The 24,961-nt window shown below is 31.1% G+C and overlaps 2 protein-coding genes across 2 annotated transcripts; both read right to left on the bottom strand.

Annotated features, from left to right (window-relative positions):
• Positions 1 to 9,401: 9,401 nt before the first annotated feature.
• LOC132751523 (sushi, nidogen and EGF-like domain-containing protein 1) lies at positions 9,402 to 12,844 on the bottom strand (the record flags this gene model as incomplete). Its single annotated transcript, XM_060741708.1, has 3 exons — positions 9,402 to 9,790; positions 10,827 to 11,888; positions 12,657 to 12,844. Coding segments are annotated over 3 exons (1,392 nt in total), but the record flags the coding sequence as incomplete, so codon positions are not given.
• A 9,801-nt stretch (positions 12,845 to 22,645) lies between these two features.
• Positions 22,646 to 24,894, bottom strand: LOC132751524 (neurogenic locus notch homolog protein 1-like; the record flags this gene model as incomplete). The annotated part of the gene is made up of 2 exons (XM_060741709.1): positions 22,646 to 23,588; positions 24,322 to 24,894. Coding segments are annotated over 2 exons (715 nt in total), but the record flags the coding sequence as incomplete, so codon positions are not given.
• Positions 24,895 to 24,961: the final 67 nt, after the last annotated feature.

The following is a 24,961-nucleotide window of genomic DNA, read 5'->3' on the forward strand; positions in this document are numbered from 1 at the left end:
ACCACGATTTCATATGTTACAAATCTTAAGTTTTTGTATGAACTATTTTAACAACATCTTTATTTTCTAAAAGATATATTTCCACATTTTTTACAACAATCATCTCAATATCAGGTCCATGATTGCAAGGGGAATTCTGAAACAATCATCTTTTCCATGCCTTTCAATGTTAATCTTGGCCACAAAGCTATAAAGGAATCTTTTGTGTTTTTGTTAAAAACTATTTCATATAATTTCAACTTTGTACCTTAAACTTAGTCGGAATTGTCTATGAACTTCCACTAAATTTTTATGTTGGGCGATGTTCTAACTTTGTCCTACGCAGAGTGTGCAAGCGCGAGAAAATACGACTTCCGGTCAAATTTTCATAGCAACGAACCGCGTCGTAAAAAGTTTTATAGAAAGAACTTTGAAAAACGAGGCTATCTAATTTGTATAAATCAAACTGCCGGGTGTTTTGAATCGATGTTCTCTCTCTTTTATATCCTAGGCAAAAATATAAACACGTTCCCAGTCGTCACAATATGAAACCCCAGAATAAAAGAGTGACCAATGCACGAGCATCTGAATATGACTTTTCTATCGTTGTCCCTTTCCCTGTTGTCATAATAAGTAAACTCTAGAAAAAATGAGCCAATTAACGAGCATGCTCTTCTTTGTCGCGGTAACTGGAGTGCAGGTAACTAACATATACGATTTAGCACACTTTCAATAGAAAGGTCTCCAAACTATGATACAATTATAAACAAATATCTTACCTGGTCAATTGAAATTATTGTTTGTATCTGCAATATCAAAGCAAATATCAAAAGCAAAAGCATTTTTAACATTATTTAAATATCAAGTCAAAATTGTATTCGTGCGTCTGTGGCTATCCTTTTAACCCTTTCTGTTCTACCTACATCACCAATTTCACAGGTCAAGATTTATTTAATTGTTTTTAAACCGGTTACTCTAATCAATTTTGAAGTTTTAAATGGTGATAAATCACTACAAGTATAATGATAACGATAGTTTGGTAGAGGTAAAAGGAGATTGTTTTCATTGTTTCTGTAACAGTAGTCATTCAAATTATCTAAATATAAAATTAAAATGAATCAATCAGTTTCAACATGATAAAGTCAAATAATCGCAGTTAGAGAAATAAATATACACGTATTATTTTCTTTCTCATAATTTGACGGGTTTTATTACCCTTGATTATAACGACACGCGCTTCAAAGCAGTTGTCTCCCTTAACACCGTTTTCAATGATCTACATTTACGGACCACGCTATGATTAACTTCATATAATTTGTGGTTGGAATAACTATCGATTAAAGGTAATAGATTATATTTGTCACATTGACATAAATTATCTTAGAACTGATACGTATTGCAATCAGCAAATGTAATGTTAGAACAGAAGTTCCGTTTCAATGACTTTTATAACGGGTTGCAACGTGTGCTTTTTTAAATTTTGAAGATATTGGTTTTTTTCCAGAGATTGCGTTTCTGTTGTAATACATTTATTTATGGTAAGCGACCTTAATAAATATTTAAATAAGCATATGGTTCTTAAATCCCTTAATAAATTCATGTAACGAATGGATAGTGTGTGAATTTCAATTATATGTTTTACTTATTCAATTAAATGCTTTATTTGTCCTTTCGGCTTCCTTCAGTGTCATGTATTTACGAATACAATCGTGAATATATAGGACGTTTTTACGTCTATCTAAACATATTTTTGGTCAAGTCTCGGCATTTCTTACAGGCTTTCTTGAGGTACTATCCAGCTATTACCGATTTCTTGCAAATAGAATAATTATTGATAAAAGGTCACACATTATATTTGTCACATTTACATAACTTATCCTCTAATAGTTATTGCAATCAGCAAGTGTAATGAAAGTCTGGTCTGTCTGTTAGAACAGAAATTCCGTGTCAATAACCACTTGCCCTACTTAAAAGCATTTTTTGAAATGAAATGTCATAGAAAACATATGTCTTTAATTTTTGGTAGAAAGATAACTTTGAAACATAGGCTCTTGTAATACGGATAGATAAAATTCAAGATATGTTTCGTAGGGATTCTCTTTTTAATAATCTTATTGTTCAAAAGTGTCAGTTTAAGCAATGCCAGGGTTTCTGGCGTCAACAAATTGGACAAAAAGAGGCTAAATTTAATTAGAACAGATTGCAACACGAAGTCGCTATGTTTGCCTCGGGTAGTTTGGCATAACATTGTCTCGAAACTCTAACGACTAAACGTTGCTGTTGAAAGCTGATTAAATTCATGACGACTTAAAAAGTCGTGTTCCTCTACCTCTGCTTTGGTCTTTCTACAACAAATGTATTATTAAATCATTTTTACGGAATTTCTTAAAGATTTCATGACATCACTGTTTTAATACATTTCATCCAACATTCCGATACATTCCACCTATTAACGTGTCGAACCGTCGTTTGCCGCAATGCATTATAAAAAATATATGACTCTTTCGTCCCCTCGGTACATGCACGCCCTTCTAATGCACAAGGCACCGATATATGATTAAATAACAAATGCAACGTGTAAGACAGCAAGTTAACGTCCATGTTTGTAGCCCGAGCGGCATTGGACAGCTCATAATGGAGTAAGCTGCTGATGTCATGACAGACGCTACGGGTAGTTGCTCTACAAAAGAGGCAGGGACGACAAGGAAGAGTATAAGAGTACGCAGTGACAGTTTGATAGGCAGGCCCTTTGTTTGGCATCAACAGCCAATACCAGACCTTCCTTTTTATTTGTCACAGGCTACTGTTCAGTACTTGTAGGTGCTTATTGACCGCTGTACAGTCACACGATTTTTTTGGCCACAGTTTCTTAAACATAAATATACATAGATAAACATAATGGTTTAACAAATAATAATATCATTGAATTAAAATAAAAAAAGATTTAATTTTGGACATAGATAAAAGTTAAGACATAAAAAAAGCCATTGTCAACTTATGTGAATAATACATAAGTACTAACAATGTCCTATGTTTATATCTTGTTAATACGAATATTGAACGATGAAAAAATAAAAGACGCTAGACTTTACAACTATGATCTAGATTGGTTATAATTAGGTTTCAATGACTGTAATAAATAATACAATATGTGCAATGCACGTTAAAAAGAAAGATTTGGAGGTAGTCTCGAATACCTGTCCCTTCATATGTATATGAAGTACGCTGGGAACCAGACTAGAGGTTTCATAATTATAAAATACTTTTGTGTTATTCGTTATAAGCCTAAGTCTATACTACATATGTGTTCGTCTGTCAGTATCAACAATTTTTTCAGTAACGAATACACCTATACACAGATGATAACCACTTGAAATGCCCCTGAATTCCTATTTTGTTATGTCTCTACACCTATTTTGTTATGTCTCTACACCCTTCATAATTCAATAACAGTAAAACTATAGTAAAAATTTTCCAACCGTAACATTTAACCGTCTGAGCAAAAGCCACTTCTTCACAACAGCCAACTTTGGAGTGTCCGGCTGCTGGCTGTTGTAGGGAGGTTGCACTGTACAAGAAAATAGGAATGACACAAATCAGAAAAACCGTCGCTTTCTTTAAACGAACACGAATTATTACGTACTGAAATACTGTGCCTCGATGCAAAAGTGTAATCGGACAGGATGTTAGAGAATTTTCTTGAAGTTTCCGGAGATCGAACTCTATATTGAATATTTCGTGATATTTGGATTTGTATTTTAACTAAATAGTTTTAATACATATTTTCATACTGCTCCTTCTGATAAAAAAGACATTGTTAATATTAAATAATCATTTTACTGATATTTCGACTCTTAAAGTCTAATTTTTGGCCGATTTAAAATTCAAGTTAATTCTTGGACGGAGTTTGTAGAGCACTGTCGTTTCTGTGAAACAATATTAATGTCTAGTTTGGATAATACTTTGGTTTCAAACAGGTAATAATATATATTCCTATAAGTACTTATTGTGCCACACTGGTCGCCGATTTAAATTGTTTTGCAATTACAGAGACTTTTTGTTGAATAAGTTGCACCTCTTTTCACATGAACAAGATTTTAAACTAGCTTTTAAAAACCACGTCCTGGTACTTCGATCATATTCTTATTATTGATGGTAATGGTATCTGAAATGCATCCCCAAGAGCTTCAACTGAATAAAACTTATTCTTGAAATTTAATGTCATCATTTTATGACCTTCAAATAGCCATAAAAACAATACTATTCACACTGAAGAGGTGAATTTGATTAAGGTATATTAAATTATTCACATTTGACCTATGCAACATTTTATGGGGTCTATGCCACTTTAAGACAAGATATATGATATCACAATTTCAATTGTATAAATTCGCACAGATTATAATGTAATGCTTTCTTTCAACCGTTGAAAACAATATTTTTTTATTTAAACATTTGTGAAATTATGCCTGGATCTCGCGCCATTATATTTGTGGCTTGACACTTATTGATACCGCCATTATGTCGCAATAAAAGATCAACTTGACATTAGATTATCAAACCATATGAACACTTGACCCACCCGAAGATTTTTTGCCAATAACTTGTTAATAAATCATCAGTAAATTGGCTAATTTTAGGAGTTTAAGATTTCCCTGTATTATTTATTATTGACAATTTGAATATTCCCGTTCTTATTTGTTTGGGTCGTCAGACCAAACAAATAATGGTAGCGAAATAGAGTCTAATGTCTAATTCAGAGTCTAATTGCAAATGCCGAAAGTAGTCCACTTTTTTGAAACGGTTACTTCCCTTTATATGTACACTAACGCCGAAAAATTCAGGGGAGATCACTGCGTAAAGATGGTCAAAGACAGGCGCATTAATTTTCAAGCAAAATAATTTCCGAATGGTCGAAGATTTCTAATATTGTTTTATTGAATTTTCTGATCGAAAATAAGTAAATACAAAGCGGACATTCAATCTCTGACACAGAAGTTTAAGACAAACCTAACAACAAGTAGTTCTCAAAACAGCTTAAAACTAGCGATTTAAAAGAAAGAAATATTTTTATTTTGTTACAAGTATCCAACAAATTACAACGAATTCAAAGTTTAAAAATAGCGTTGGCTTATAGAATTGTCAATAAATGCACAATCACAAATTACGCGGATGAATATGATTTTATCAATGAAAATACTATTTTTAGCGATGTCGATTACCGAATACTACACAAACCGAGTAGTGGAATATATAGATTCTACATGTCGGACTGTTTGGGCGAGAAAATTTTCGCTAAATTATTTACTTCAATTTTAAACAACAGGTTTATCCTGAACAAAAAACCCCGAAATTAATAAGGATTACAAACCCGGAATGCAATGGAAGTTCTAAATCTAGAATGACTTGATGTTATTCAGACGTTGTTAGTATAACTTCTCCGTGGTGCAGGGGTAACGCGCTCGCTTAGTATGTGAGAGGTCTGGAGTTCAAATCCCAGCCGAGAAAACTTTTTTTTAAATTTTTTTTAAGTGTCTTTGTTAAGGAAGTAGCCATGATATGCAAGTGTGGCTGTCGTAAAAAAATGAACATAAATGATTTTTTGATGCAACTCTAGTTATGCAGAATTCGTATTTATCAAACTCTGGTGCCTTGCAAAATGAATTATAATACATAAAAATAAACTTATACAGGAAAATACATACAGATATACAGTACGATTTAGATTGCAAAGATCAGAAAATACCACAGAACTTGCAGACCTTTGATTCTTTATTAATACACATGCTTAAAGTAAGCTCCAGGATTATTTACATCTGTGTTTAACAACAGTTAAAGTCGTTACAAGCCCTAATTTTTCTTCAGGCCGTTCACATAAAAATTCACCGTGGCTGAAGGGTTTTTGCGCTCGCTTAGGAAGCGAGAGGTCTGGAATTCAAATCCCAGTAAAGGCAACTCATTTTTTTTCTCAAATTGTTCAAGTCAAATAAACATTGGATTAAATATCAGTGTTGCATTTAGTCTTATAGCCAATTTACTACAATTAAAACGCTGGAAAGCATTGGTGGCACTTTCTTACATTCTGAGACCCAAACAAATTCAGCGCCTTCTGTGCTTTGATTGTATTACTGACAATTTGAATAATTAAATGATTATCTATAACTTAAGAATACGTATTTTATGTTCACCACTGAGAAGGTACCTAAAAATATATGAATTATAACCCAAATATTGTCTTGTTTTCACAATACATTGGGGCACGAGGAATATGTCAAAATGACAGTTTAAAGAAACAGAACGCAAAACGAGTATATTCATTTATAATATTACACGATTACAAAGTCATCATTTTAGAAATGAGCTCTTGATTATTTAAATTGAAGACGAATCCCTTCCTCGTTAGAAAAAAAAAGAAACTGTCAGAACAGTGTTACATTGAATGTTACTTTTTATATTCGCCAATTAGTTTTTAAAACTAAGGTTGTATAATTTAATACCAATTTTATATTGTCTTCCTGTCCTATCGTACAAATGACAATGTATTAAAACATATGTACCGTATATATGTTATGAATATTGTGATTTTTTGTATACAACTTTTCACCTCAAGGATTTACGTTAACATGTTAAATGATAAGCGTAAACATTATCTTAACCTTAAGTTAGTCTTATCAAAATTTTTAATTTCCTTTATCAGTGCTTTAAGTGTGAATAGCAGCGACAGAAAAAAGACGGAATTTATTTGAGAATAATTAGATATTTTAATGTTTCAAAAATCAGTTTTTATAATTATGATGTTATTGAAATAAATGATAATTTGTACTTATCAAAGTTGCACGCCTCCAGATGAGCAAAAATATTTCAAGAAAATCAATATTGAGAAAAATGTACTAAACTTTTAAGAAAAGTAAAAACATTCAAGATCCAAGTGATATTTTACATGTTATATGCGGTTTAAGACTGCTTGTACAGTATTTAATCACCATATGTCTACTACGTTACTAACGCAGTAAGGGCTGTTTTTTGCATATGTTGACCACTTTTTGGTAATTGTCTTGGATTGTAAGTTCCGATTGCAATATGTAAATTGCTTTATTTTTTTCATCTCACAATAGTTTACTTTTAAATGCATTCCAAAATTTTGATGGAAATGAATGTGAATCTGGTGGCATGCTGCTTTAACTAAATATCTCAAACAAATATTTTTTATAAATTATCATTATAAACAGGTTGACCTCTTCAGGTGTGTATTATATCATTTCTAATAGCAATTTAAACAGAAATTTGAGGACCAGTGATAGCACTTATAGTGTTAAAACACGGATTAACTACTGGCCACAACTATCAACACACACATGATAGGAGTCAAAACAATGTCGTTAGCTTTCCCAAAGACACATATCAAATAACCCCAGAATGACTCTCTTCTTGCAGTGAAACAGTTGTACATGACACGGGGACGGTCAAGAGAAGTAACTTTGTTTATATATATTGGTCATGTCTTTATGTGGACTAGGAGCATTGACCAAATATAACGGATGCATTAAAGTACTCACATTATTTCCGAAACTATCATTGAACTTATAAATCGTTGCAGCCGATATACGCTAAGTTGGAAGTTATAACAGGGTCACTCGAAACGAAAGCCCGGTCATTATTTGACATAATAATTAAAGTTAATTTTAAATAGGATACTTTTTTGTGATTTCCTGCAAAAAAACAACAACATTCAAGTAGGCGACAAAACGAGCAAATACGACTTATAAATATTTGTTTGAACAATTTTCCTTGCAATATTTATAATTTTCAAGTAATTATAATTTTCGGTTAAATATACGTACCTTGTTAAAATTTCGAATATTTAATGATATATAATTATCAAACACTTCAAATTTAATGCATATAACAAAGATCCATGGGGTTTGACAATGCGACGTATGTAATATTTCTTTATACATGTATGTAACGCCCCGATTGGCATTGGTAAAATGGCATTTATGGCAATTTCCACATAACATTGTATTTTCAGTCATGGAACGAATAAAAGGTCTACACAATCAAATGGTTCATAGAATATACATATGAATTGACAGGTCCATAACTTTGTTTCACTAATGCCCTGATGTCTGTATTCCCGTAGTAGGTGCCTAAACTGTTGCAGCGTGACGTCATTTGTCCCTTCGACATTTCTATAATTTTTTTTGAAATACGGTGGCTGCCCTTATGTATTTTGTGTACCATACATTCGGATAAGTAATTCCTAAGATATATGTAAATTGAATGCAAGAATGATAAATATTTGTTTGTAAAATATCTGATTGTTAAAATAGCATTTTCACTGGTATGTAATGTAGTATTCTCGAGTGAATAAACTGTGTCACTCTCAGCTACAACATTTGTATAATACACGGAATAGAAACTGGTCTCTTTTCTGTAGCGGATTTTTACTGATATGTATTGGTATATATAAAAAATTCCTCTTTCAATACAAGGTTTGCGTTCTAGAATTACTTGAAATACATTGTACAACGAAAGTGGGATATTATGCCCAAGTTTTTGAAAAAAATCAGTATATCTACAAAATCTTTAAATTAATTACATTATTTGAGCTGCAATTTTAAACAAATATGAAAACTCTTTCTTCTAAAAAAGTATCAAAAAAACTTTTGTTCTGTATTTATTGCGAAATTGAAATTGAACGGACAACATGTAAAATGGATATAAAAACGCATGTGATGTCGTGTGAAATAAGAAAACAAATGAATTTTGCTTTTGTTAAATTGCGAAAGGAAGAAATGGTATATAAGAAAAAATATACAGTGAATGAATGAATATACATTGAAGGTCCATTATGCTATCATTTTTATTTCTGAAAAAACATTTTAATTTTTGTATCTTGTTACAATTGCATCTAGTTACATTTATACTCATACTCATAAAAATATATATAATATATATTAACTATCATTTACTTCTTTCGCTCTGTTAGCAATTGATATAATTTTATTGACTTAGTATTTTGTATATTTTTAATAGTAGTCAAAATACTTCTTTGTTTACTTCTTTTACGGCACATCACTGTATATTCAGTGCTATTTTCTTCAGTTGCTCAACATCAAACATGCTCTAAATCCGTTATTTAACAATTTTTTTTTGACATGCCTAAAGAAAAAGGAAAACATGAATTTCTTAGGCATAACGTGCCTTTAATGATATTAATTTAAATGTAAATAAAATGCCGAATGGATGTATATGAATCAGTAGTTTACATATGTCAAAACAAGCGAGGAGTAACTTAAATAAATATATGACATACTTTGAAAATACTCCTTTTACACTTTGTGTAATATTAAATGTTTTAAAGTACGAAAAAAACAAATATGATTTTCTTACGCCATATAATTAAATGATGCCAAGAATACGGTGTGAAATAAAAATTAAAGATGAACATACATACATGTATATGACATTAAATGTACTTAATAAATGCCTATGAAAACCTGTTGAAACAATTTAAACTAGTATCTCATTTTTCAAATGATAAACACATAAGTTGTATAATTTATGAATGGATAAATGATTCTTGTCCAAATGATACACGTGCATTGAGCTTGAGACAATTTTAAGTACACTATATCTCAGGCTTAAAAGTATCGGTTTGACATGGTTTCAATTATCAGAAGTGAATGCATTCAATTCAGTGGTGCTCTTCGGTGCAACACGTTCGGTTTTGGAAATTCGCTCGTTGTTAAACTTTTCATTCCTTCCGGTGTCTCCTGCTATATCTTCTGAGGCAATCCTTGCTCGTTTCCTAAATAATGATAACAAAAAAACTCAGACCATTTATCGATTTAGATTCTGAGATATTTCTTTAATTCTCTTTTATGTACAATGGATACAATAACTGCTACGTAAACAATAATAGAATAATCAGATAAAGATATTTATAGAATATACTGTAGAACAGTACAATATAAAAGGTAATGGGGACCTTTTTTCAAATCACTATTAAAAAGGAAAGGTTGTCTCATCTCAAACGTTAAATCTACTTAAATTGAATAAAGAAAGTAGAAAGTTACCTCGGTTACTCTGTACATTAACTTATATAGAATAATGATTCACCTTTCACACGCAATAACATTTCGCTTATAATTGATACATTCACTTTTATTTCTTAAATAAGAAAATAAGTGAGCTTTTACGTAGACATATCAAGATAATTGACAAGACATGATCTTTGTCACATAACATCCGAGGCTGTCGATTATCTCACACTTCCTTATTAATCAACAATATTTTGATTTCAATTTTTTATACATAAAGATAATATAAGCAATCATCCCCTGAAATTTAGCAATTGTTGTTCTTTAAAGATATACTATGCTCAAATTTGTTATTAGAAACACTGATGATTTCTACACAGTCTTTTTGTACATATAAAATAAACATGGTTTGACTTGACAGAGTGTATACATGTATATGTTATGTAAAAAATCCTCCACATTTTAGGCGGTCACAATACGAATATATAGTGTCATTAAAAACTTGCTTGAAACGCAGCTTCCAATACATTGTTTTTTTTTTCTGTGATTACAATATTTAAATCAATGATGAGCATATTATATCTAGTAGAAACAATGAAATGTAAATGGTCAGATAAGATTTTAACTATAATGTACACAGGGATTAGTACATACCTTGTTTATTGTTCTGTTGTTGATATATACATATTAAACAGTAATACTAGATCATTTATACTGCGTATTGAACAATTGTCAATGAAACTATCATGAACACATTGTAAAGAACACTTGTGAAGATGAGAGAAATAGTCAGTTAAATGTTACCTTTTGTAAAGGTAGATACCAATAACAACTGCAATTGCAATAATAACCCCGCCAACACTTGCTCCAACAATAATTGGCAATCCATCTTTTGTTTCTTTCATTGCGAGACTGCTGTCATTTGTTGTTTCCGTTGTATTTGTTGTTTTTACCGTCGTCTTTTTTGTCGTCGTTTTGGTAACCACAGTTTGTTTGTATGTTTCGTACTTGATTCCATGGGTTATTTTAGACGAAGATCTATACATTTCAGTATTTGTTAATTCTGGTCTGACCTTGGTTGGTAGTTCAGTCGTGTCATTTGTTGCTGGATCCGCTGTATTTCCTTTTGTTACCGTCGTCTTTTTTGCTGTCGTTTTGTTAATCGCAGTTTGATTGTATGTTTTTCCACGGGTTATTTTAGACGAAGATCTATACATTTTAGTAGTTGTTAATTCTGGACTGACCATGGTTGTTTGTTCAGTCGTGTCATTTGGTGCTGCACCCGTTGTATTTCCTTTTTCTACCGTCGTCTTTTTTGTTGTCGGTTTGGTAATCGCAGTTTGATTGTATGTTGTTTCACGGGTTATTTTAGACGAAGGTCTATAAATTTCAGTAGTTGTTATTTCTGGTCTGACCTTGGTTGTTTGTTCAATCGTGACAGTAATGTCTAAAGTTTCGTTACAAGTTTTGCTTGTCCATCCAGTTTCGCATGTACAGTTGTACGAACCATAACTATTAGAGCAAATTCCATGTACACATGATGTGTTTAGAATGCATTCATCAACGTCCGAAGTGCAGTTCTCACCTTTATAACCAAGTTGACATGCACATTTATACGTTCTGTCGTTATCATTTCCTGTTTTTGAACATTTTCCTTGATTTTCACAAGGATTTAATCTGCATGAATTATAATGCGTGCAGTTTTCACCTTCCCATGGTTCAATACAATTACAAATATACGAACCATTAGTATTGCTACAGTTTCCACCATTCTTGCATATATTCTTATCTAGTTCACATTCGTCTATGTCCTTGTCGCATGGGTCGTCATTATGTGTGTGAGTCCATCCTTTATCACAGTAACATCTGGAAAATAACACACATTAAAAACATTCCTTACCTTGCGCAACAATTATAACAATGTCACTTTTAAGATACGCAGATGTCATTTCTTCTGTTTGAATAACAGGAGGAAGGAAAATCCCTCAAGAGCAATAGAAACGAATCAGTAAAACACTACAGGCTATATTGTTAGAGATTATGTAAGGTGCATCAAACAAGAGTTTTCATGAATGATACTGGAATGTTTAACAAATACTGAAGATGTTCAGTGAGAATTACTAACCTTTTCATAGGAAACTTTTGAATAAAAATGTAGTTAATTTCTTTTAATAAAAAACGTTTACATAATGCATACAATATCAAACTTGAAGCACAGAAATGTGTAAATGGAGATATAAAATTCCATTCAAATTGACTTTGTCTTAAAATCTGATACATACATGTACATGTATATTATTTGACAAAGGTACCTCGATTTTTCCTGGAGAATTAAATATACATTGATATAGACAATAATGAAATTGAAATAAATCCCATTTAGCAACAAGAATAACAATGCATAAAAGTAATAATTTAATGTCTTTAGAACATTTTAGACAAAACCTGTTATCTGAATATAGATACTACTAAATTTATGTACTGAATTAAAATTATTATTTGCGAAATACGAATACCAGTTAGAATATAAAGAATATAATTTTACACGTTTTACTGCATTTAAAACTAAAAATGTGAATTTCGGGGGGGGGGAAGGGGGCTGGGGGTTAGAGAGAAAACAAAATTATAACTCACGTAAAATTCTTATTTGTGCCACTACTGTTTAAAGCGTAACCATGATCACATAAAGCAATGTTACATAGAAATCCGCTATATCCAGGTAAACACTCCGGTTTGCTTGTAAGATTATGTTGACAATGATCTCCTGTCCAAGAGTTGAGACAGTTACACCTTTTAATTAAATGAATGAAGCAAGTAGATATTTAACTTCCCAAATTCATTTACATAGACACATTACGTCAATCAATATGTAACAAAAATAAGTCATTTAATTAATAACATTATGAAGAAAAAGTCGTTTGGTTATAAGCGTTGTACACGTATAAGATCACGCCATAAGAATCAATGTCAAACGTTAAAATAACTTGACTGTAGCATAGATAACAATAATTAAATATTAGTGTTTGAAAATAGGATTGCAGTTTTTCAAATGAATCGTAACACATTTATTTTGATAAATCGGTAAACTGTTAATCAGTCTAGTTAATCCACAGTTTATAAAAATAATTTAAAACACTAAGCTGGTAAAAATTAATTAGTACGTATTTACCTGACCAATTTAATTTTGTAAATGCGTACTAATAAATTTTAACCTTTACTATATGGTACTACAATTTCTACATAAAACATTTTAGAAATCACTCTGGAAACAATTATTAAATTACTACTTTTTAAACTTTTTTAAAAAAATTTTTTCACCTTAATTAAGGGGGGGGGGATTTTAAACCCCTTTTTTAAACAAGGAAATTTTCGTTTATTCTGTAAAAATTTAAATTTTCATAGTTTACACCAAAAAATAAAAGAAGCACAAATTTATCATCTCAAATTTCCCTGTAACTTCCGGCGGTTTTTACAAAAACCTTTGGTTTAAGACATGGATCTTTTTGTACCCACAGAGGATCATTTTAATCATAAAAGTCTTTTTCACGGGGGCCCTTAGAAGGGGAAAATAACATTAAAAAAAGGTTTCAAAAACGAAATATATACCCAAGGGAATTTTAAGGTTGTCAACTGAATAAATTACTTGGGGCCCTAAAAAAGGACAAAATTGGGAAAATTTTTAATTAAACAAATTTATATTTTGTCATATTACCCCTCATTTTGTTTTACAAATGGAAACCATATCATCTTATTTGAAGCAATTTGTTGGTCTTACATGACTTTCTTTTTATATTGAATTTATTAAGCAAGTACTATATCTAGTATTATATTACCTTTGAAAACAGACTTACATTGAAAATAGAAATAAATTATTGTAAGATTATTTGTATGTGTTATTTAAACTGTTAAAGTCTTAAAAATACATTTATGTCAATAGTAGGCACACTTACTCTTTATTTCAATTGAGGTCAGTTACTTATGCTGTTAAACATGCATTGACACAAAAATAGCGCAACATTTTTATTTTTAAAAATATGTACTTCAAGATACATCCTTTGAAATAATAAACATTTCCTGATATCATTTATGGCGACATTGTTGGCATAAATGTGTGTGCATTACCGGATGCAGTAAGGTAAAACCACAATGAATTACTTTCGTTTCCTGTTCTTGGATGCTTTTTTCTTTAAGAACTGATTAAGGATTTAACAAAACAAATTATAATTTAACCAAATTCCTTTATGTTTATTTTCTAATTATTAATTTCAGCATGATTAATTATTTTTTTCTAAATGAAGGTGATGTACTTATGAAATAATATTTTCGTAAGTATTTTCGAGATGAAAGGTTTGTATTATTACTGATAAAAAATTAACTTGTTTGCCTGTGCAGGCTTAATGGTATCCCCCTAAGACTTAATGGACCATAGAACCTTGTCATTTCTTTTTTCACATTATTTTACTGTATGGAATAAGTTGCTAAATAATGAAGCAAGTGGTTTGACGCGAATTTCATTGCAACCCATCGACGGCAGGTTCTGCGCAACAGGACTTCAGCAGTTAAAGATTTTATAAAGCTTTGCTTAAAGCGGTTTCCTTTTCCGATTGCTACTCAAAATGCTCACTGATATTTTCGTTATTTCCTTAGGATAGTTGCTTTCTGTATCTTTAGCACTGTTGCTTTATTCGCTGTTGATGCATTTGTAAATTTTTAAACTCTCTGTTTTAGACCTCATTTTCAAATTCAGCAGCTTCCAATCAACTCTCTCATTCTCACATTAGTCAAAGCAAAAATACTTTAAATCTCCGGCTTATTAACGCAGCAACCTCTTCTTCCTTCTGGTGCAACATAGCAGCATATGCATTCTTTGTTTTTTTATATTATACTGTTAAGATTTACAAACATTTACAAAAAAATTGTTTTCTTTACTTTACTTCTGATGCCGTCTGTACTAATATGTTATTTTAAAAATGAAATGTACAACGAAACCCTTACTAAGACTATCGTATACTTTTTCATATATCCCTGAATAGTTCTGACTACTTAATCACAAATGTAAACAAAATAATTGCTAAAGTTGATGGTTTTAAAAAGTGGAGATTCGACAGAGTTTAAGTTCAAGTATATTTTGTTATTCGGATAGAATTAAAGATGTTGCAGGCTTAAATTCATTGAGCACGGGCGAAAGTGGAAAGTACAGGCTACCTACCACGCCCAATAACATCGGTTTAGCACTATACAAGACAAAAATAAGTTAAATGATGATGCTGCATATCAAAAAACGCCGCAAAATGATGTGAACAGTCACAGGTAATGTTCAAAATCTGAATTGTAAATCGTTCTCTTTTATAGTTGAATATCCGAAGCACTAATCAATTTTTTTCCATGTTCATGTTATGTGTCTGAAAGTCTGAAATGTTTGTCTGTTGCGACAATGATTAAAACGCCTAGTCGAAGCAAAATAAATTGGATAACAAGAAAAATTGAAATGATTCGTAAACTTAATTGAATTCAAGAGATATATGCCGAGAAATGTCCATTTAAATATTGGTGCGAATTGCATAATGTTCGTTCGAATGAATTTGAGGACGAACTGTCTCTTATTTTACAAATAGCAAAAATATGTTCGTATTATCAAATACTAGTTATGAATAAATTAAAATAAATATAAATATATATATATATATATATATATATTATATATATATATATATATATATATAATATATATATATATATATATATATATATATATATATATATATATATATAATCAATAATTGTAACGTTTTGGTTTTCTTATTTATAAAAATATCAAATTACTTGATTAAACTAAAGATTGCATATTCGCCTAAAATCTAGGTATAGGACCACTAAATGTAGTAAAAAATCAAGGTGAAAGAGAACAATCGTCAGTCACAGAATCCTTCAAAATGACCTATTGCAAATATTTGCGAAACTAAATAGATAAAATTTAAGGGGATCCATGATAGTAAAGCCGACAAGCACTGATTAGTCGTCAGAAGAAAATTTGAAAAATAGAACGGGCAGCATACACCTACACTTGTCGAGCAAGATACAATTATTATTCTAATTTACTATTAACAAGGTCTAGAAAAATATGATAGTGAGCGTTTCCCTGTAAGATCAAGCAAATTGTTAATAAATTGAAGTCAAAAAGAGCTGAACAGCAGCAATACAAACATATGAATTACATTGAATAGGATATAATAGAATAGAATGACGAAACCTTTGTTGCAGTAAAGAATGAGAAATTAACTTTAAAAAATATATCTTACCTGCTTGCAAAGACAATCACCTGACTTGTTTGTATACGTGCATCTTGTTAAATTTGTACAAAAGTGACTGTCACAGTGGCTTGTTTCTTTTGTCTGATTATGAAAAATAATATGGGGTTTTGTTGTTGTTTTAGCTCACCTATGGTGAGCTTTTTTTATAATAGCATTGTTTGTCGTTCGTCGTATGTCGTTGTCAACAATTTCTTTCTATCAAACTTCTCGCTCGGTTCTTACCAAACTTCACAGGAATGATCCTTACAAAGTTACATAAAAAGTTTTAATCCGTTATCGAAGCTCAAATATACTTTAAATCTACTACTCAGCAACTACAATGCCTAGAGCTTAGGCATGTAGCATCACAAAAGTTTTATAAATCAGGCCCCTGAGATAAAAAAAAAATGACCCCGCTCTAAGGGCCACTTCGATTACATGAAAATACACTTATTTACTGCAATGTCGGAGCCTAGATAATTGGCAATGCCAAATGGATCTCTTCAAAAAATTTATAAATCATACCCCTACGGTCAAAATTGTTCCCGCCCATAGGGTCATTAAGATTATATTCTTGTATAGTAAAATAAATTTCTAAAATAAGGCTCCACCTCAGTCAGAATCTGCAATGTCTGTACTTTAGATTAGGCATGTAGTATCGCCTTAAAGCCCTCTACAAAATATATATATAAATCATGCACAAGGGGTTAAAATGGGCCCACCCTAGAGCTCACTTAGTTGAAAGGCTTATATAGGAAACACATTTAAGTCTTTATTTAGGAAACTGCAATGCCCAGAAATAAGATATTTAGCATGTAGCATTGCCAAGTGGACCTTTACGAATGTCATGTGAATCATGTCTCTGGGGTCAAAATTTGGTTCGGACCTTTGGTCACTTAGTTTATATAGACTTATATTGTAAAAACGTCTTAAAAGGTTTCTCCCCGTCGTGATCTGCAATGCCTAAAGCTTAGATATGTAGCATTTATCATCAACTTGTGGTGTTATACAAAAAGTTATTAAATCATGCTCCTTGAAATGAAATTTGACCGTGCCAATTGGGTCACTTAGTTTATATACATTGGTTAGAAAAATACATTTAAGTCTTCTTTTGTGGAACGACAATGCCGAGAGTTAACATAATTTGCATATAGCATTAACAAGTAAACTCCTACAAATGTTATATTTGCTAAACTACCAAAAACACTCAGAAGGGTTAAATGTTTGTATTTGAAACATTTAAATTGACTGTATGCTATCCGTAAATTAACATTCATTTATTTGTATGTTAATTTATAATTTGAATACCTTTCCCAACTATGGATGTCTATAAACGAAAGTGCTTTTAATGTTGTTTTTCCTTTTTTCCATTTGTAAAGGATAAAGGGCTTTTATTTCATTTTTATGTCTATTTGAAATTAAAAGTGTCATTTATAAAGCTAAATAGATTGTAATTTACAATGACTCTAATGGAGAGTGTATGAGATATTTGTGACTAAAAGAAACCTAAGGTCGTTTGATAACCATGAAAATGAGAATTTAAAAAATGCCTGTTTGAAATAATGCCAAAAATAATATAATATAAATAGCTGCCCGGTATTTAATTCATAAATTCTTAATTTATGATACAAAGAACCTCTAGTTATACTGCAGTTACTGTATATTTTTCAGCTAGGCAGTCAACATATATGGTGCTGTGTCCTGAGACACAATCGCTCTTGAAGCTCTTTCAGTGCTTTGATATCGATTTTTAGAATTTTCTTTTCCAATTTTTGGTCAGTATGACCTTTGTACAGGAAACCAACGACAGGACTTAAAATGCTTGCATACGCCCGCATGTAAAATTCGTTTGTATGTTATTTTGAATTTTTCAAATATGACCACTTATAAAGGCAATGTTTATTAAACACTTGGTTGTAGGTTTCAGGATCCTAAATTCTAATTTGATGAAATTATTGAAGATATGCACAATGTATCTATAAACTTGTAATGTGAAATCCGCTTGAACAAAACATGTTTGTTTATTGAAACATTATTTGGGCATTACAAAATGAAATATTTTTACAGTATTGACAGAAACATATTTTGTTTTGTATTTGAATAAATGAGTTGGAAAAAAACGACCAGGATAGTCGCCTGTCAAATTTCAAAATATGTTCTTTACAAGTTTATATGTTCAATAGCTTCGTCAAATTAGGAAACTGACACCTTAACCTATTGTATCATAAAATTGCCTTTATGAATGGGCATATTCGAAAAATTCAAAATAACATACAAACCAACTTTCTTGGAGATACGCGCGAGCCTTATAAATATTCATGAATAGGTGCCGTTTTGTCAAGTTTGCAACCATTTCGCTTGCTTGAACCATGTGTACATGCATTTCATGTCCTGTCCATTGTAAAAGCAAACGGGGTTTTCAAATCTTAATCTGGTAAGGAAATAAAATAAGCAATTTCTAAACAAAATGTGATTGATGACATATAAAATATTATATTGGTTTGATAAGATATAAAATATTTCTAACAGATTAATTTCAATCGAATGAAAATGTCTTGATCAACAAAATCCAATACATTGATTCTCATGGAAAAATACCCACAAACAACAAAACAAAACAAAAACAAAAACAAGCACATAACACTTTAGTGTATGCACTATATTGAAACAAAAATATAATGAATTATTTATTCTATATCTCGTTAAAATAATTTTCTCTTTTTTTCAAATTATTATAACTGTAAAACTTACCGAGTCAATTGAAATTATTGTCTGTATCTGCAATATGAAAACAAATACCAAAAGCGAAATCATCTTCAACATTATTAAAATACCAAGTCAAAATTGTATTCGTGCGTCTGTGTATATCCTTCATACCCTTTCTGTTCTACCTACATCACCAATTTCAAAGGTCAAGATTTATTTAATTGTTTTGAAACCTGTCACTTTAATCAAGTTTGAAGTATTGAATGGTGATAAATCACTTCAAGTACAATGATAACGACAGTTTAAGTGAGACAAAGGGGATTGTTTTCATTGTTACTGTAACAGTAATCATTTAAATTGTCTTTATATGAGATTAAAATGAAGTAATCAGTTTCAACATACTGAAATCAAATACTCACAGTTATAGATTTAAATATACACGTATTATTTGAATAGTCTTATTTTCTTTCCCATAATTTGATGGGTATTAATCCCCTTGATTATTACGACACGCGCTTCAAAGAAGTTGTCTCCATGAACACCGTTTTCAATAATATACATTCAAGGATCACGTTATGATTAAACTTCACCTAATTTGAAGTTAGAATAGTTATTTATTAAATGTCACACATTATATTTGTCACATTGACATAACAACTTATCTTCTGATACGTGTTGCAACAAGAAAATGTTATCAAAGGCTGGTCTGTTTGAACATAAGTTTCGTGACAATAACCTTCATTAAGGGTTGCAGCTGTGTGCTTTTAAAACTCTTTTGAAGACATTGTTATTTTTTACCAAAGAATGCGTTTCTGTTGTAATACATAGATTATTTATTGTAGCGACCTTGGTAAGTTTTTCATTAAGCACGTGATCCCTAAATCCCTAAATATACTCATGTCACAAATGGTTAGTGTTTAAATTTCATTTATATTTTTTACGTATACCATTTAAATTCGCCTTAGCATTTAGCATGACTTTAGAATATCATACCATTTGAATTGCTTGACCCACTCGAAGTGTTTTTGACAATAACTAGTTAATACATCATCGATAAATTGGCTAATTTAAGGTGTTTAAGATTTGACTGTATTATTATTGACCATTTGAATATTCGTTTTTTGTATTACTGACAATTTGAATAATTGAATGATTATCTATGACTTGAGAATGACGCATTTTATATTCACCACTGAGTGTCATTTTATAGAGGGCACCTAAAGAAAAAGCATATGAATTTAAAAGGAATATTATATTGTCTTGTCTTCACAAAACATTAAGACATGAGGAGTATGTCAAACTGATATCTTATAGAAACAGAACGCAAACCGAGTATATTCATATTACACGATTACAAAGTCATCATTTCAGAAATGAGCTATTTATTATTTTAATAAAAGATGAATCCCTTCCTTAGAAGAAAAAAAGAAATTGCAAGAACAGTGTTTCATTAAATGTTACTTTTTAATATTTGTCAATATTTTTTAAATCTAAGGTTGTATAATTTAATAACATTTTTTATATTGTCTTCCCCTCCTATCGTACAAATGACAATGTATTAAAATATATGTACCGTATTTATGTTATGAATATTGTGATTTCTTTGTATACAACTTTTCATCTCAAGAATACTCGTTAACATATTAAATGATAACCGTAAACATTATCTCAGCCTTAAGTAAGTCTTATCAAAATTTCTTTTATCAGTATAGCAGCGACAGAAAAAAACGGAATACATTTGAGAATGATAAGATATGTTACTGTTTCAAAAATCAGTTTTTATAATAATGATATGGTCTTGAAATAAATGATATTTTGAACTAAATAACTAAACATCTCATACAAATATTTTCAAAGATTATCATTATAAATAGGTTGACCTCATCAAGTGTGTATTATATCATTTCTAATAGCAATTTAAACAGAAATCGGATGATTGAATGAAAGCACTTGTTATAGTGTTGAAACACGGATTAACTACTGGTCACGAATATGAACACATTCTCATGGAAGTCAAAAAATGTCATTAAACTAATCCAAAAACATCAAAATCAAATAAGCCCAGCAATGACAAATCTTCTTGAGCAGTGGTTGTGACAACGGGAAGTCGGTCCATTGTGATAATTAGAGAAGTATCTTTGTTAATATATCTTTACTTGGTCATGACTTTATGTGGACTAGGAGCATTGTCTACAAAGCACCAGTCACACCCATACGATCTGATGTTGCTATGGATATCGAGATCACTTGAGACAACAGCGTGAAAGAGAAATGTAAAAACCCGATACTTATTTAATAAAGTAAGGCAAAAAGTTAATAATGATGGCAATAATGTGCTTCAATAATTGTTAGTTTTATATCGGTGCTGAATGACACTTGAAATCTTAAAAATTTAAAACATTATGACCCAATAAAGTACTCACCTTATTTCTGAAACTATCATTGAACTGATAAATCATTGCAGCCGATATCCGAATTATTCCAGAGACAGTCGAAACGAAAACCTGGCCGATTATTTGGCATACTAATCAAAAATTAATTTCAAATAGAATACATTTTTTGTGACTTCCTGCAACAAAACATTCAAGCAGTCGGCAAATCGAGCTAATACGAATTATAAATATTGATTGAAAAATTTTCCTTGCAACGTTTATACGAGATTCCACGAGATAGCTAAGTCGTGGCCACGAGTTACTATGTCGTGGCCACGAGATACTAATTCGTAGCCACGAGATAGCTAAGTCATGGCCACGAGATACTATGTCGTGGCCACGAGTTACTTAGTCGTGGGCACGAGATAGCTAAGTCGTGGCCACGAGATACTATGTCATGGCCACGAGTTACTAAGTCGGGGCCACGAGATGCTAATTCGTGGCCACAAGATAGCTAAGTCATGGCCACGACATAGTATCTCGTGGCCACGAATTACTATGTCCAAGCCACGAGATAGCTAAGACGTGGCCACGAGATAAATAACCAATCAGATTACACCATTTATATGAATTTCCCTAACTAGACATGTGCTTTAGTACAAGGATGTCCCTTCTTCACCAGCCTGTAAAAGTGCCATTTATACAACTTATTGACTGGTCAATAATTTAACAGTTAGCGTCACTATTACCCTGATTTTTGACCCAATGACCTCGAAACTATTAGATGTCATCTACTGATCAGGTGCAATGATTTTCCTGGGTTATATAAACCATGTCTTATCCCTTCTTAATTATTCATCAGGATCCATGTTGTTCGCTATCAGTTTCTCTTGTAATAGGGTTTGTTAGCGCGGATGCGCAGGCTGGTCTGGATCCATGCTGGTCGCAAACGCATAACGTTGGTTTTGTCATGACGCGGCTCATTTATAAAACATATTTTTGACATTCCTAAAGAAAAATATGGATTTCCGAGGCTTAATGTGCCTTTAATGACATAAAATGATTTGCAATTTTTTACATGTAAGTAAAATGCCGATGTATATGAATTAGTAGTTTACATATGTCATAACAAGCGAGGGGTAGCTTAAATGTATGAACTACATCTTTTGTTATGTAAATCGTGAAAAGTACGAAAACAAACATGCATTTTCTTAACAGTAAAAAAAAAACAATATACATTAAATGATGCCGATGAGACGGTGCGAAATATATATTTTGTAAAAATAAATATATGATATTTGATGTACTCAATAAAAGCCTATGAACGTTCTTTTGAAACAATTCAAAATAGTATCTCATTTTTTGATGATGAACACACAAGTTATATAATTTATTAATGATTCTTGTTCACATGATGAACGGGTATTGGGCCTGAAACTCGACGTTTTGTTCTGTATGTATTGCAAAATTCGAAATTGAAAGGACAACATGTATAAAGAAAAAAACACACATGATGTCGTATGAAATATAAAAAAAACAAGTGAATTCACTTATGCGAAATTGTGAAGAAAGTAATGCTGTATAAGAGAAATTTTTCAGTGAAAGAATGAATAAATATTATTAATTGATTTTTGAAATGTAATTAAAATACCGATGTATTTAAATTGGTGCTTAAAATATGCTATAACAAATGAGGAGTAACCTAAATGTATGAATTAGTTCGTAAAATACTCTCTTTAAAAGTATAAAAACATGCATTCTTTAAAGTTTATGACAAAATATACATTTAATGATCAAAAAGATACTATGTGAAATACACCTAAAAGATGAACATACATTCATACATGTATATGAAATTAGATGTACTCAATAAATGCCTATGAAAACCTGTTAAAACAATTTAAACTAGTATCTAATTTTTCAAATGATAAACACATAAGTTGTATAATTTATGAATGGATAAATGATTATTGTCCAAATGATACACGAACATTGAGCTTGAGACAATTTAAAGTGCAATATATCTCAGGCGTAAAAGTATCGGTTTGACATGGTTTCAATCTTCAGAATTGAATGCATTCAATTCAGTGGTGCTCTCCGGTGCAACACGATCGGTTTTGGAAATTCGCTTGATGTTAAACTTTTCATTTCTTCCAGTGTCTCCTGCTATATCTTCCGAGGCAATCCTTGCTCGTTTCCTAAATAATGATAAGAAAAAAACTCAGACCATTTATCAATTTCAATTCTGAGATAAATTTTCAATTCTTTTATATGTACAATATATACAATAATAACAAAATTAAAAACTATGCAAACATTAATATAATAAGAGTATTAAATAAGATAATTGTACTTAATAGTATATACAGTACAATATAAAAGTCAATGTGCACTTTCTTCTAACTGCTTTTAAAAGGAAAGGTTTCTCCTCTCAAACGTAAAATCTTTAAGATTTCGCTTATAATTGATACATTCACTTTTATTTCTTAAAGAAAAAAGTAAGTGTGTTTTACATAGACACAAGATTTATTTACAGCAAGATGATTGACAAGGCATAGCCTCTGTCACATAACATCCGATGTTGTTGACTATCTCACCACTTCCTTATCAATAAAAGTATTTTGATTTCAAATTTCATTTTTTATTAATATAATTAATAAATTATCCACTGAAATAAAGCAACGCTGGTTCTTTAACTCTGAGTTCATGAACCAATGAAATGTAAATGGTAAGTAATTGCGTATTCATTTGCAATCATTTTAACCATTCATAACAATTTATTTATTGTACCTTTGCTAGTTAGTTTTTACATATTAATTAGTGATACTTAAACATTAATACTGTAGTGTATTTAACAATGCAAATGAACTTATCATGAACATATTTTAAAGAACATTTTTGAAGATAAGGCAATGATTAGTTAAATGTTACCTTTTGTATAGGTATATACCAACAACTGCAACTGCAATAGTAACCCCGCCAACACTTGCTCCAACAATAATTGGCAATCCGTCTTTTGTTTCTTTCATTGCAAGACTGCTGTCATTTGTTGTTTCAGTTGTATTTGTTGTCGTTTTATTTAAAGTTTTGTTACAACTTTTGCTTGTCCATCCAATTTCGCATGTGCATTTGTACGAACCAATACTATTGGAGCAATTTCCATGTACGCATATACTAGTTGTGTTAAGAGAGCACTCATCAACGTCCAAAGTGCAGTTTTTACCTTTATAACCAAGTTGACATGTACATTTATACGTTCTGTCGGTATCATTTCCTGTTTTTGCACATTCTCCCTGATTTGCACAAGGATTTGATCTGCATGAATTATAATATGTGCAGTTTTCACCTTCCCATTGTCCAATACAATTACATATGTATGAACCATTAGTGTTGCTGCAGCTGCCACCATTCTTACATATATTCGGATATAGTTTACATTCGTCTATGTCCTTGTCACATGGATCATTAGTATGAGTGTGATTCCATCCTTTATCACAATAACATCTAAAAAACAAGTATAGTCTTATTTATAACACAGAATTGTGCAAAAAGTAAAGCCTAATTGAGGAAA

This window comes from Ruditapes philippinarum, unplaced genomic scaffold (assembly GCF_026571515.1).
Source record: "Ruditapes philippinarum isolate M1 unplaced genomic scaffold, ASM2657151v2 ctg319_1_1_1_1, whole genome shotgun sequence".
In the NCBI taxonomy this organism is placed as follows: Eukaryota; Metazoa; Mollusca; class Bivalvia; order Venerida; family Veneridae; genus Ruditapes; species Ruditapes philippinarum.